General features: G+C 42.3%; 1 protein-coding gene across 1 annotated transcript in view; it reads right to left on the bottom strand.

Annotated features, from left to right (window-relative positions):
* Positions 1-14339, bottom strand: part of LOC115653499 (atrial natriuretic peptide receptor 2-like) — a 40095-nt gene that overhangs the window by 7901 nt on the left and 17855 nt on the right. Inside the window, exons 10-18 of the mRNA XM_030566862.1 lie at positions 13017-13103; positions 12633-12776; positions 11559-11680; positions 10262-10403; positions 5833-5881; positions 4574-4675; positions 2917-3036; positions 1736-1829; positions 671-758 (exon numbers count right to left, since the gene is read on the bottom strand). Coding sequence (XP_030422722.1) covers positions 671-758; positions 1736-1829; positions 2917-3036; positions 4574-4675; positions 5833-5881; positions 10262-10403; positions 11559-11680; positions 12633-12776; positions 13017-13103 — 948 coding nt within the window. The remainder of the gene's footprint in view (positions 1-670; positions 759-1735; positions 1830-2916; positions 3037-4573; positions 4676-5832; positions 5882-10261; positions 10404-11558; positions 11681-12632; positions 12777-13016; positions 13104-14339) is intronic.

Here is a 14339-nt window from a genome sequence, read left to right as displayed (position 1 = left end):
ACCAGGTTTTGTGGATAAAAGGTCCTTGGTTTTAGACTATGCACACAATAAAAAGGGGACGTAATATCCCACCTCTGTCATGGACTGAGCCATTGGCTCTTTAAATGGTTGGACAGCGACTCACCACTGTACCTTTTACCATGCTGTTCAATGCCGAAAGCCAAATAAAGTCTGTGAAAACATGTTTGAGGTATGTATTGTTTTTCCCCCATAGGGATTGATCTTGATGTCTTGACTTAGTCCAAACTTGAGCAATAAATATTTCTTTTAACGGCTAGAGGTGATTTATTACCGAGTGCTAGACTTGCAGCTTGGAGCCACGTGTTAGCCTCACTTTCCACTTCATTCATTTTAACATTAAAAAATGGCAATTTTGTGACCTTTCACAGAAATTCACAAATTTGCCCTGAGGAAAATGTTGCCATTTTCCCACCAATGATCACGGCTTTGATAGAAACTATGTGCCTGGAACGAAGGTTTCATCCATTGCATTTTAACAGCACTCCTTTCCACGGGTGAAAATGTGCAAACCTCCATTATGGTCTCACTCAAATAAAAAGTTTAATGTTTGTGTTTCATGGACATTATTTGCCTCCTCTCTAAAAGTGACTTGACCACAATTGTTTTGTGCAAGTAAATTATAGTCCTAAATCCACCCATTCCTACTTACCTGAAAAAGATAGTGGCAATTACGTAACTTTGGGCTTGTGAAGGTTTTCCTTGCCTCAGATCATCTGCTACTTGCTTGGGTAACATACCTATTTTAGAGCATAAAGTGAGATTGTCAACTATTATTGTAGGGTGAGAAATACATGAAAAAGATAAAATTAGCTTCATCTGATATTTCCCCACTCAGATATAGAAAACAAAAGAAATGTTTATGAATGTAAAATACTTTGACATTGGAAAAAACGTAGGGATAAAATCTGCCCTCACTCACAGCCTGCTAAATCCAGAGTAACAGTGGAAATCAATGAAGTTACAGCGGTTTGACACCAGTGTAACTGATGTCAGAACTTACCCATATGTGCTGCTTGTTATGAGCAGCATATTATATTTATTATATAATTATTATTACAACTAGTGTTACTATTAGAGATAGGCTTGAATTGGAATCAAACATCCTTTCTGAATCCTAGTCTAGTTGGCTAGAAGAAAGCTTGGGAGCTAAACATTCCAAAGTCAGGAGAAATCTAGATGTAACCAGGCCCATCGCTGATTCTATCTTTCTTTACGTCTCTTTTGTTTTCCTCTGTCTTTTCTTTCCTGCCTTCTGTTTCCTCTTCTCCTGTGTATTTCATCTCTGGTCTTTTCTCTCTCCCTCATTTCTCTCTCCTTTTCCCCTTCTCTCCTTCCTGATCTCTCTCCCTTGTTGTCTCTCTTTGTCCTCTCATTCCCACTCTCTTGTGAATTCTATAGTGCACAATCTACGAAAGAACCCAACCCCTCTATGAACTCCCTAGGATCCTCTAGCATGCCTGGAACTGCACAAGCTGAAATTCTCAGCAACATAGAGGGTCTCAGAATGTTGAGGAAGCTGGAATACTAACTAATCAATGTAAAAGTATTTCTTTGGGTGGGGGGGTATTATGAAGAAATGATACATATCTATTGACTCTTGCATGAAGGAACTCTATTAAAGGGTAGTTTCTCCCATTGCTTGCCACTAGGAAAGCTAAATTTCAATTATTACTGCTCAGAATACCCTATGTTTTCTGTAATATGATTGACTTACTATATAATAAATGATCAGTCTTCTGCTTTTCATGCATTAAGTCCTGGGTTCGTTCTGCAACTACCACTTCCAAGTGTTTGCTGTATTTCTCCATCTAAGCAGGACAAACAGATTCCATAATATAATCCATTCACTAAGGTGTTCTTGTCTATAAACGGCAGGCAGTTTAGCATTTGGCTGGTCCTGGTTTGGTAACATTTAGATGGGCACAGGTCAAAAGTTGGTCTAGATTATTTTTTTCTAGACCAAATTCTGTCCTTAGGTACATTCATGGCTCCCACAGGAAATCAGTAAGATCACATTCTTCTGAATGCAGAATCTGCCCATTGCTTTCAAATTCTACACAATTATTGGGAGCCATGTCTTGGATATCAGTGCACAGTACCAGTAGCAGAGATGCGCATTGAGACCCTCTGCAGGGACCACATAAGGACCTAAGTCTCAAGCTCCCACCAACTGATCACAGAGCTGCGTTAGGCTCTGCTGTGGCCTATGCACCCCTACTCTGAGTGGCAATACATGGTGGAGCCACTAGCCCCATTCCCACCACCAAAGCCTTGCGCAATAGCACTCAAGATGCTTCTGGAGAGCTGTGCTCTTGATATATAGTAAACTGGGCTTCAACTGCTGCATTTTTAAGAAACAATGTTGTCGCATTATTTATTTTTTTTAAATTCAGCCCCAAACAAAATTGAGAACTGAACTGAAGGAAAGGGGCTAGAATGGAAACTGGGACTCAGAGTTAACTGTAGCTTCCACAATAGCTCAAGCTACAGCTAATTCTACTAGAGGTCAATGGGTGATTGTTGTCCTTCTTCGCCAACAATGGGTGAGACATCAAAGGAGAAGTATCAGAGGGGTAGCCGTGTTAGTCTGGATCTGTAAAAGCAGCAAAGAGTCCTGTGGCACCTTATACACTAACAAGCGTTTTGGAGCATGAGCTTTCGTGGGTGAATACCCACTTCGTCAGATGCATCTGACGAAGTGGGTATTCACCCACGAAAGGTCATGCTCCAAAACTTCTGTTAGTCTATAAGGTGCCACAGGACTCTTTGCTGATTTTATCAAAGGAGAAGACCATTCCAAGTGATCAGAAGGGAGAGCTGGCAGCAGTTTCAGGTGGGTATGTTAACTCCTGCCTGGGTTGTTTTCTGGTTTGGTTAAGAATCTATTAAGCTTACCAGAGTCATCATCATGTCGACTGGACTAACTTTGTTAGGATTCATCTTGTACAATAACTTCTTGACTTGCTCAAATGTAGGCCTTTGGGTTGGGTTGGTTTTCCTGCACCTCCTGATTAGCTGAAACAGAGAAAGGGAGATGGCCCTTAATAGTTCAAGGCACAGATAGATTTTCCTTTGAGCACTATAGCTTAGATCATTTTTGAACTTGGGGCCAGATCGTCAACTGGCGTAAAATGGCATAGCTACATTGAAGTCTCTGGAGCTACACTGATATACACTGACTGATAATCTGGCCCATGTAATTCAATAGCATTAATAAATGAATGTGCTACTGGGAGAAACACTGGAATGTTCAAAGCCATGCTTGGTTTCCTTATTCCTGATTCTTATTTACACTAAGACCACTTTACACTGCCAGAGTGGTGGAAAGTGGCTTTAAGGCTTATCTGTTCACAGAAATTGTACTGGTTTAACTTAACTCAGTTTAAAAACTGATTTTAAATCAATGTAAAACCCAGTGTAGACACTCTTATTTCAGTTTAAGGCTAACTTGGTTTAAGTTGACAAGCTAAGCTATGACACTCTTAAAGTGAACTAAGGGTATGTCTACACTACCCACCAGATCGGTGGGCAGCGATCAATCCAGTGCGGGTCGATTTATTATGTCTAATCTAGACGCGCTAAATCGATCCCCGAGTGGGGGAGTGGCAGCAGTTGACTCACTGAGGTGAAGACACCACAGTTAGTCAATCTAAGTACGTTGACTTCAGCTACGTTATTCACACAGCTGAAGTTGGGTAACTTAGATCGATTCCCGGCCCCCAGTGTAGACCAGGCCTAACAGTGCCTGCACACAAACTTGCACCGGTTTAACTAAATTGGTTTAAAGACACACTTTTAAGTAAACCAGTGCAATTGTGTGTGCAGACCAGCACTTAGTGTCACTGAGAATCAGACCTTTAATCTCCAGACACATACTATGCTATAATTGACTAACAACTGATTTCAAATGCTAACAATAAAGCTTCACTGATATTAAATATGTAGCTTTACTTGACACTTGATAACAAAATTAAAAGCCATAAAATTCCAATGACTGAATATTGAAAATATTGCTGCACTGAAACTTGTGGGACAAACTGAAATTTTCCATTTGGCAGAATAATGGCTCCTTCATTGGGACTGGTCACACTGAAAGCTTACATCAGCATAGCTACATTTCTCAGGGATGTGAAAATACACACCTTTGAGAGATGTAACTACACCGCCCTAACACCTGGTGGAGACAGTGCTAGGTTGATGAAAGAATTATTCCATTGAGCTAGCTACCACCTATCAGGGAGATGGATTAACTACAATGATGGGAGAACCTCTCCCGTTACTGGCGTGAGTGTGTACATTGAAGCACTGCAGCTGTGCCAAGATAGCATTGTAAGTGTAGACATACCTGTAGTGGATATTAAAGCTAAAGAGCATTTTATGGTGCCTTCCTTAAAAAGTACAATCTGAACTCTGCATTTCCTGGGTTTCTAACTTAAAAATAATGTTTGCATTCCTCAGAGGAATATTGCACTGAAACCATTGTCATGTGCTTGCAATCTGAAGTTCACCTCAACAAAGATTTTTGTGTGAGAGACTATATAACCTTATTTACCTCCACATAGTCTGTAGGGCATGGGCAGGAATTCTCAGACTTTCCTGAAATTAATTCTGTCAGAGGTAGGCATGAGGAATATTCCGCTGAATGAGAATCATCCTTGAGAAAACAATGTTGGAAGAAGAGAACAGGAATGGGGACAGCAATGAAAAGAAATAAAGAATAATGATGTAAAGCACTGAATACACTAATCAAGGAAAGAGAGAATAGCTGGTATGTTTCTCACTCACCATGTTGAAAATATACCCCTATTGACATATGTTGGGGACATATTTTTGCCTATCACCTCCTGTACAGAAGCCTTTCTTTTTTCTCTACATTGGAAATGTTCCAGATCAGGGCTTTCATGTCTGAGTACAGAACTGGCCTACATCTCTCACTCTGCCACAGATGGCTGTCTCCAAACTTTCACTCAGCTGACAAGATCTGAGCTCAGCCTATATCGAAGGGGACCAGCTCTTGAAATGATTGAAAACATCAGACACAGCGAGATCCACAGCCCCTTATGAAGCTGGAAGGACCACATTGGGTCACTGGCATGAACAGTTAACAGTAGGAGAACCATAATCGTAAGTGCAGGTCACTAGAGTTATTTTTAAGCAAAATTGTTTTATGGAGCTGGAGTTGTTATGCAGGTTTTTTTCAGGGCACCTTACGTTGATTTTGATGCACATCCTTTATTCAAACAATTTGGCATAGATCATTTACCCTGAATTCATGTACAGACAACACCTTCCCCATGGATAGGGGTTCAGCAGCTACCCCAGCATTGTTCCCCCAGCTTTGGATCCTGTCAAGGTACTTTGTGGGTGTGGGGCTGTATTGTGGGAGGACTGGAAACTGAGCAGGCCAAAGGAGGGATGGGCAGATCAAGGGTAAGGCTAGGAGTGACATACCTCATCCCCACTCCAGCCCCACAGAGCATACCCAGAAAAAAAAGAACAGAACAGAAGCTGTCTTCTCTTTTCCACTGCATTTCTCTTGAGGATCCCAGGGGCTGGTGGGGCCAGGAGGAATCTTACACTGGTAGCATGGCTCCACTGGAACTGGATTTAAACCCACATAACCAAAATAAAGATCCAGCCTTGAGTAAGTGCTGAAGATTTTGATCCATGACGGGAATATATACCGTTGTGAACACGGTACTATGAGCCAGATCCTGCTCCCACTGAAGTCAACTGGAGTTTTGAGAATAATTTCAATGGCAGAAGGATCAAAATGATGAGAACTTTCACAAACAGCTCTTCAACTCTTACCTGCACAGGGTCACTTCTTGTTGCAATCTCTAATAAAATGATGGAATAACTGCAATATTACAGACAAATAATTGTAGTGAATATATCGCAAACGGAGCCATTTGAAGAACAGGATGACATTTTGGCACATTTTCTCTCTCACTTCCTGCTTTTTCTTTTTTTTTCCCCTGTCACTAATCTATCCCTACTTGGGTCAAATTCTCTTGAAAATCAATGGACCTTTTGGATGCCTATGGACTACAGGATTGGGCCCATGGTGTTCTGACCAGCAATACACATGCTCACATGCTGGGAGGGCTTAGCACCTGCTTATAGTGTCAAACACCAAGATGCCAAGCACTAATGAACCTGGGTTAGCTGGACAGCCCTTGTACTACTACTCGTGCCATCTTTTTGCAGGAACTCTCCTGCTGAATTGCTTGGGAACTCTGGTGCTACGTGCCTCTATCTGATTTCACCTGTTGCCATTTATTTGCCAAGTTAGGATTATCTGCCATGTTAGGCAAAGACAGACTTTGTAGGCACTTGGGGTTGACAGGTTGTACTGTAACAGGTATCTCAGTAATCTTTTTAAGTTCACTGGAGTGTTCAGTTGCCTAAGACATAAACAATGTACCTATTGACACTCTGTTTTAAGGAAAGGTCTTGGCAAGATGCGACTCCAAGAGGCAAGCTCAGCCACAAATTTACAGCTCAGTAGCCTAAAACTGCGCACTTTGCCCTTGCAGTGGGCAGCAATCTGAAAGCATGTAAAACTATGTTGGCATTACTGGAAAACGTGATGCTTTTTGGATGTGAAGCAGTGACAAAACAAAATGCATGAGACATTCCTGCAAAACATCTGCTTGCATGGAGCAGCATAACTCCAGGAGCACTGAGTAGCCGTGTTAGTCTATATCCACAAAACCAACAAGGAGTCCGGTGGCACCTTAAAGACTAACAGATTTATTTGGGCATAAGCTTTCGTGGGTAAAAAACCTCACTTCTTCAGATGGACAAATCTTCACATCTGAAGAAGTGACTTTTTTACACATGAAAGCTTATGCCCAAATAAATCTTAGTCGTTAAGGTGCCACCAGACTCCTTGTTGTTTTCAAGGAGCACTGAAGCTCAAGCACTCAATCGCTCTGTAGTCAGGCCTAGCACAGAAATAGAACAGCATAGCTGGGTTCAGTTATTAGAAGGCCAAGCCATTTTGAGCCAGATTTGTAAAGGTATTTAGGCGCTTAAAAATGAAGAGAGGCAGTTAGTGGGATTTTCAAAAGCACCTAACTCCCACTGAAGTTAAAAATCTGGCTTGAAATGGCTAATGGTCATTAGCAGAGTCCTGGCAGGTCTCAGGATAACACATGTATGATTCTGCATAAGACAGTAATACATATGAATCCAAGATATAAACTAACAAGCTTCTCTGCAGAATATTTCCTTTTTGGTGGGTGTTTAGTGGTAACAGGGAAAAATTAATTGAAATCATTCTATGTTAGCGTGCTTCCCCACACTGGCCCTGCAAGAGCTGAGTTAGGCCAGGTGAGCCCAATCAGCTAATTAGGCTACAAACAGGGGAGCTTGAGATGGAGGCAGCTAATTAGAGAGAAGCTCACCTGTGAGGGACAGGTGGAGCGTCTACAAAAGACACGAAATTGGAAGCAGAGGAGATAGCAGGGAGAAGTCTATAGTTACTGCCTGGGAGAAAGGGTTGGGGGCTGTAGGCGCAAGTCATCTACAATTATTCCCTGGGAGGAGGGAGTGAAGAGACTTGCAAACCCAGAAGAGTGGGGAAGACTAGCAGGTGTGGAAGCAGCTTAGGGAAAGGCAGCAAGGTGCAGGGAACAGACCTTGGCTGCTGTGTAGAGGGTGCCTGAGTTGGAACTTGAAGTGGAGGCCTAGGTTCTCCTGCTAGCTGCTGTGGGAGTGGCACTGTGATGCAGTGAAGCAGAAGACTGGTCTGGAGAGCAAGAATCTTGATGCACTCCCTCCCCCACCCCCAACACCATGGAATGGGAAACACAATAGTGACCTGGCTAGAGGGCTGAATCAAGAAAAGGATGCTATAGTTCCTGTAGCGAGAGAGGGGCTGCAGAGGAGAAACCGACTGGTTGTAATTGCTGGAAGTGGAGCTGGCCTGATCGAGCTAATCCCCAAAACTGCCAAGAGGCAGCGTCATCCAGCGGTGAGTAGAGCAACCCTGTCAGAGTTAGCAATGAATTCATAAAAATTTCCCCAAACAGCCATCAGAAGGTGTCACAAGGTATTTACTTGCCAAATAGGCTAAACATTTGTATGGCCCTTCATGCTTCGGCCACCATCCCAGAGGACATGCTTCCATGCTGATGATGCTTGTTAAAAAAATAATGTGTTACTTAAATTTGTGACTGAACTCCTTAGAGATATACAATTCTCCCCCATTTTACCCACATTTTGCCATGTGTTTCATGTTATAGCAGTCTCAGATGATGACCCAGAAAATGTTCTTCATTTTAAGAACACTTTCACTGCAGATTTCACAAAACACAAAGAGTGAGATTTCTAAAGATAGCTACAGCACTCTACTCAAGGTTTAAGAATCTGAAGTGCCTTCCAAAATCTGAGAGGGATGAGGTGTGGAGCATGCTTTCAGAAGTCTTAAAAGAGCAACACTCCAATGTGGAAATTACAGAACTCGAACCATCAAAGAAGGAAATCAACTTTCTGCTGGTGGGATCTAACTCAGACGATAAAAATGAATGTGCATCGGTCCACGTTGCTTTGGATTGTTAGCGAGCAGAACCTGTCATCAGTGTGGATGCATGTCCCCAGGAATAGTGGTTGAAGCATGAAGGAACATTAGAATCTTTAGTGCATCTGGCACTCAAATATCTTGTGATGCTGGCCACAACAGTGCCATGCGAACACCTGTTCTCACTTTCAGGTGATATTGCAAACAAGAAACAGGCAGCAGCATCTCCTGCAAATGTAAACAAACTTGTTTGTCTGAGTGATTGGCTGAACAAGAAGTAGGACTGAGGGGACTTGTAGATTCCAAAATTTTACATTATTTTGTTTTTGAGTGCAGTTATGTAACAAAAAAAATCTACATTTGTAAATTGCCTTTTCATGATAAAGCGATTGCACTATGGTACCTGTATGTGCTGAATTGAAAAAATACTAATTTTTACAGTGCAAATACTTGTAGTAAAAAATAAATATAAAGTGACCACTGTATATGTCGCATTCTGTGTTGTAACTGATAGCAATATTTTTGAAAATGTAGAAAACATCCAAAAATATTGAAATAAATGGTATTCTATTATTTAACAGCGCGGTTAATGTGTTTAATTGCGTAATAGTGTGGGTAGGTTTCTTCCACAGGGGGAGTGCATTTGGCTGTTTAGTCTTTTATAAATTCCTTGTTATTCAAATGCTCTGGCTGAGTCAGAAGAGATGGACATACAAAAGCAGATCTCCGAGCATTGAAGACACCTCAACCTTTATTCCTTCACTACCCCTAATTATTCATTATTTGTATTCCGGTAGCCTGTAGAAGGTCCAGCCAAGATCAGGGCCCCATTGTGCTAAGCACACTACAAAGATTAGTAAGAGACAATCTCTGCCACAGAGCTCTCACTGTCTAAAAAGACTAAATATTATTGTCCCACAACGGGATACATGACTCGCTCAAGGCTACACAGGAATTCTGTGATAGAACAAGGAGTAAACCTAGATTTCCAGATCCCTAATCCAGCATCTTTTAACCCCAGGACCATTCTTCTTCTTGCAACCATCCTAGTAAACCCCTGTTCATGTTTGAATAGGAGGAGGGGCTGACTAGAATGTGGCATGACAGAATCCCCTGGGCATATGAGCAATTGTGAAGTATTGCCTTCTGGGTTCTCTCAGAAAGAAAGACACAGAGTCACTCAAGAGTGCATTCTTTCCCTCTGTGTAACTGTTTTTTCCTCTCTATACAAAATATAGCCATCCAGTATATTCAGCAAAAACACTGTGTTCTCATTGCATATGGAAATATACTATGGATGAGTTTTGCTGACACATTGGAAAATTGTTCCTATTTTAACTCTTAGTATATTGCCATTAGCTAAGTAATATATTTTTTTTCGACAGGGAAAACACAAGAGAGGAAGTGATTTTTAAAAAAAACAACATAGACCCAGGGCTAGTTTTTTTTATATATCCATTTACTCGGATTCAAATCCAGAATAGCTCCGTAAAAACAAATGGAGTTACTCTTGATTTACACAAGTATTACTGAGCTGAGATTTTGGCTTCCTATCTTGGAAGGGTAGATCCTGGCATCTAAGTCATTCTCTAAATAAGAATCAATTTTTAATCACAATCCTCCAAATTCACCCTGGTATAGCTTCGGAATTTAGCTAACTTATTACGAAAGACTATTTGATCACAGAGAGAAAGAGACAGGAAAGTTTATCACCTGTACACATCTGCCATGGACGTGAGGACAAAGTCTGACGATGAATGGGCCTCAGGAGCCAAGTAAATCTGCCTCAAACGCTGCTGATATGTACTAGCACCCTCACAATGATCCTCTTTTCTGTAGGACTGTAATCCATAGTCTTTCATGGAAGAAAGAAGGAAACGGGTACTCAGTAAGGGTTATGTTCACTTCTGAAACTCTTCCACCATGAAGTAGCAATATTAGTGGTTTAAGGGAGTTTGCTTTGTAGGCAGAGATGAGCCTTGGTTTAAAAAACAGCACTATGTTGCTCTGATTTGTACCCAAATATAGTTGTGAATACTGGAACGGCAGCTTGACTATTGGAAGAGATTGTCTGATGAGGTATGATTGCTTCTTGCTACCCCTGCGGTGGTGTTTCTGGCCTAGCGTATCCAGCCATAGTAGGATCATTGCAGTGCAAGACAGAGCCAGCATTCCTGCTTCTTTTCTGCACCTCCCTGCTGCCAGTGTAGGGGTGTGCCCAAAGAAAAGGGGATGTGGTTGGGACATCCCTCAGCTGTGATGATCTCCAGCTGTGGTTCCAGTGTCTTGGGCTACATAGATGCTAGGGTAAGTCAGAGCAGCTCTCAGACTCTTCCAATGTATGCTGGGGCCTACACAGGGGCCACAACATTGGGAGACTGTAAAAGGGAAATTTCCACCAGCTTTGTACCCCATCTTCCAACCTGCTTCATATGAAGCTCGTCTGGACCCCAGGATCTGACCCAGGGTCCGGGTGCTGAGCTGTGTTCAAAGACCAGAATGATAAAAATTCTGACTTCTATTTCCTAGATCCAGACAGCACTGAAATTTGCTATGTGGAGGCAGGGGTTCAGGTTCATGGTTTAGGTACAGACGAGCATCTAATTGGGACACTCCAAGGGTCCCATTCTTTAGACTGGAAGCCCAGCTTTTCACCTAGCTGTGAAAGGGCACTGTGTTTACTGTTTGAAAGGAAGATTTGCCTTATGTCAAAGAATGGCATCAGGCAAAGAATTCATAGAGAATGCCCTGGATACTGCTAGGTCTGATGACTGACTCCATCATTTGTGTGGTCACTGGTGCAATGGTGACATGTTAAATTGTAAGCTACACAGGATAATGTAATGGGATGTTTGCTCTGGCATAGTTTACTTTTAATGAAGGCTGCTGCAGCTAGCATTTCCACCTGAAACATTGGTTCACAGTCCTGCTGGAGCAATGAAGGCTGTGAAATCAACCTGCATTAGTAGGTTAGTTGGCCATGTTTCAAATTTTCATCTCTCTTCATTACCTGAAATTTTACAGACCCAACGGTCATCTATCACACAGTTATTAGACTTCAAGCATCCATGATAGATTTTATGCTGGTGAAGATAAGCCATTCCTTGGGCAATGTCTCCAGCAAAGGAAAACCTGAAAGGCACAAAATCATTATTAACAGGCTAGTATTCCACTGATCCTCAGGAACGGATTAATCCAAAGACTATTGAAATGAGTGGAAAGACTCCCACTGACTTAAATGGCCTTTGGATCAGCCCCCAAGGACTCAACCCTGCAAAGTGCTGAGGACTCCCATGAGTTGCTGAATGCCCTCAGTTCCCAGGCAGTTGAAAGGGAGTGGAGGTTTCTGGGTCTCTTGTAGGAATGCATAGCTTCTTGTGGACATTCTCAGCAGTTTGCGGGATTGTACCATTTGAGCAAAGTACTCAACTTTTAGTTTGTATGGAGTGTTGACTCAGACCTTTTTTTTTTTGCTGTTGTATAGAAGCAAGGCAAACATAAAGCAGAGATAGAAGGGATAAGGGACAATTTGCAATTATACATGATTAAGTAGTTCATATGGGAGTTTCTTTGAAATCCTGAGCCAGTTTTGTGTACATCTGTTTTTATGGGTAATGCTAATGTTGCACTTTTATTTTACTAATCTGTTCATGGTTGGGCTATCATGAATGTAACTGTGCTGCTCTTTTACTCATCTTAAACCAGAGCATCAAAGTATACTAAGTACAGATGGCAGCTGTGGGGAAAAAGAGAAGGCTATATGGGAACCAAGGTTTAAAATGGTGTTGCAGCATACTAGAGATGAGATGAAAAGGTTTGGGCATGACATGGGTAGTGCTAAGTTCAGGGGTGTCAGGATGTCCATGGGACAGGTCAAATCAGAAACTTGGATTATCTCTTAATCAATAGGTCTCTCTCTTTCTCCTTGCATCTCAGAAGCATGGTATCCTCTGATATACATCACAGCACTGTCGCGTCTACCAATGGTATTATCTATAATTAACGTCCCTCTTCAAGTGTCACCTGGTGATGCTACGTGTATCTTATTTCACAAGTTGTGGTAGTTTTTTTTTTTATTTTTTACCTGAAGCCCCAGTTGAGAGGAATGTCTTTATTGAGCAGCACATCACTCAGGCTACCTTTTGGACAGTATTCTGTCACAATGGCAACATTTGGCACCTCTGTACAACCGCCGATGAATTTGCAGAGGTTGGGATGATCAAGTTCCCTGTGAAAATGAACAGGCATCACACCTTTTCTAAACCTCCCCTCTACACCCTTTGGAACTGGAACCTTAGGGCTTTTTCAAATATGCATAGAAATATGTTCAACCAGGTTCAAAGAAATGTTTTCAACACTATTTGGGAGAGAAAAAACACGAAAACAAGTAATGATGGAGCAGGTTATGATCTCCATTACACTGGTGTAAATGTGGACTGGCACCCAATGCGCAGGTTTCATTGTTTACCTCACTTGCTTTACTTCCTTGCGTATGGATTTGGACAAAGTGAATGTCTTCTTCCTTATTTTCTTGATGGCGACTGTTCTGCCATCACTGCAATAAGAAAAAGACTTTTCTAAGTGCTGGAATCCCACATGGTGAGTATGCAGTATTCTCTGTATAGGAGCTTTGGGTCTCGGGGGAAGGTACACGGATGTGGATTTCGTCAAAATCTGGATGGGAACCTGGGTCTGAATTTCATGATGAGGGCCTCTTTCTGTTATAGGCTGGACTAGAACTCTGTGTTAAAGCAGCCAGGAACTGTGGGCATGTAGGGAATAAAAACCCAAAGATCCCTACAAATTTTGCAGTTCAGATCAATTTATCTCTGTGTGTATTAGAATGTTCCCCAAGTCACATGCGTCTGACGAAGTGGGTATTCACCCACTAAAGCTTATGCGCCAATACATCTGTTAGTCTATAAGGTGCCACAGGACTCTTTGTCACCTTTTACAGATCCAGACTAACACGGCTACCCCTCTGATACTTCCCCTATCAAAGAAGTGAAGTCTTCTGTTTTCTGCAGGGGAGCACCAGACTAGTATGGAGTAGATGGGAGTGGTGTGGACAGGGGAAAGAACCAGTGGATGCAGAGAAAGCTGCAAACCCCCAATAAAAGGGCAGGACAAAGTAGCAGGTGATTCCTTGAAGCCCTCCCTCCACCTGTAGCAACTTGAATGCAGTCAGCTGGGGAGTAGCTCATGTTTATAGGGTTGCAGTTTTAAGGCAGCAGCCTGCCAGTCCAAGGTCTCCTCTGTGCTTCCATGTGGCACTCAGCTAAGTTGCGTAAGCATAACAGTGTAGCCACACAAAGCCAGCCAGAGCAGAGCCTTCCAGGGAGTGAGAGTACTGAGGAAGGGGATGACCCACCTAGGTAGGAGGAGCACAAAACAAGAAGGAAAGTAAAAGGAAATAAGGAGAGAGAACAAAAGAAGAATGGGTGGGGCAAGAAAGGAGACAGAGAAACTCTGCTGGACAAAGGAGAGATGGCAGCAACCTTCCTGGGACATGAGGGGACTTTGTGGTGATTGCAGTGTCCACCAATCTCTTGGAAGCTGGTGCGCCTACAAAAGACATTTAGGAGCCAGGGATACATCTACCGTCTCTGTGTACAGGTAGGTCACTACCAGGTAGGGTTGTATTCCAAACCAGTGAGCTAGAGAGGAAATGTGCCATTCCCAGTTTTGCGAGCTGGTTTAAGGCCATAGATTATAATGGGCTGTTGTACAGTACATGATTTTCTGTGCCAAATTCCTTACTTGTATTTTACTTAAATATTAGAGATGGACC

This window comes from Gopherus evgoodei, chromosome 6 (assembly GCF_007399415.2).
Source record: "Gopherus evgoodei ecotype Sinaloan lineage chromosome 6, rGopEvg1_v1.p, whole genome shotgun sequence".
Lineage (NCBI taxonomy): Eukaryota > Metazoa > Chordata > Testudines > Testudinidae > Gopherus > Gopherus evgoodei.
This window is presented reverse-complemented; position numbering and strand designations above follow the sequence as displayed.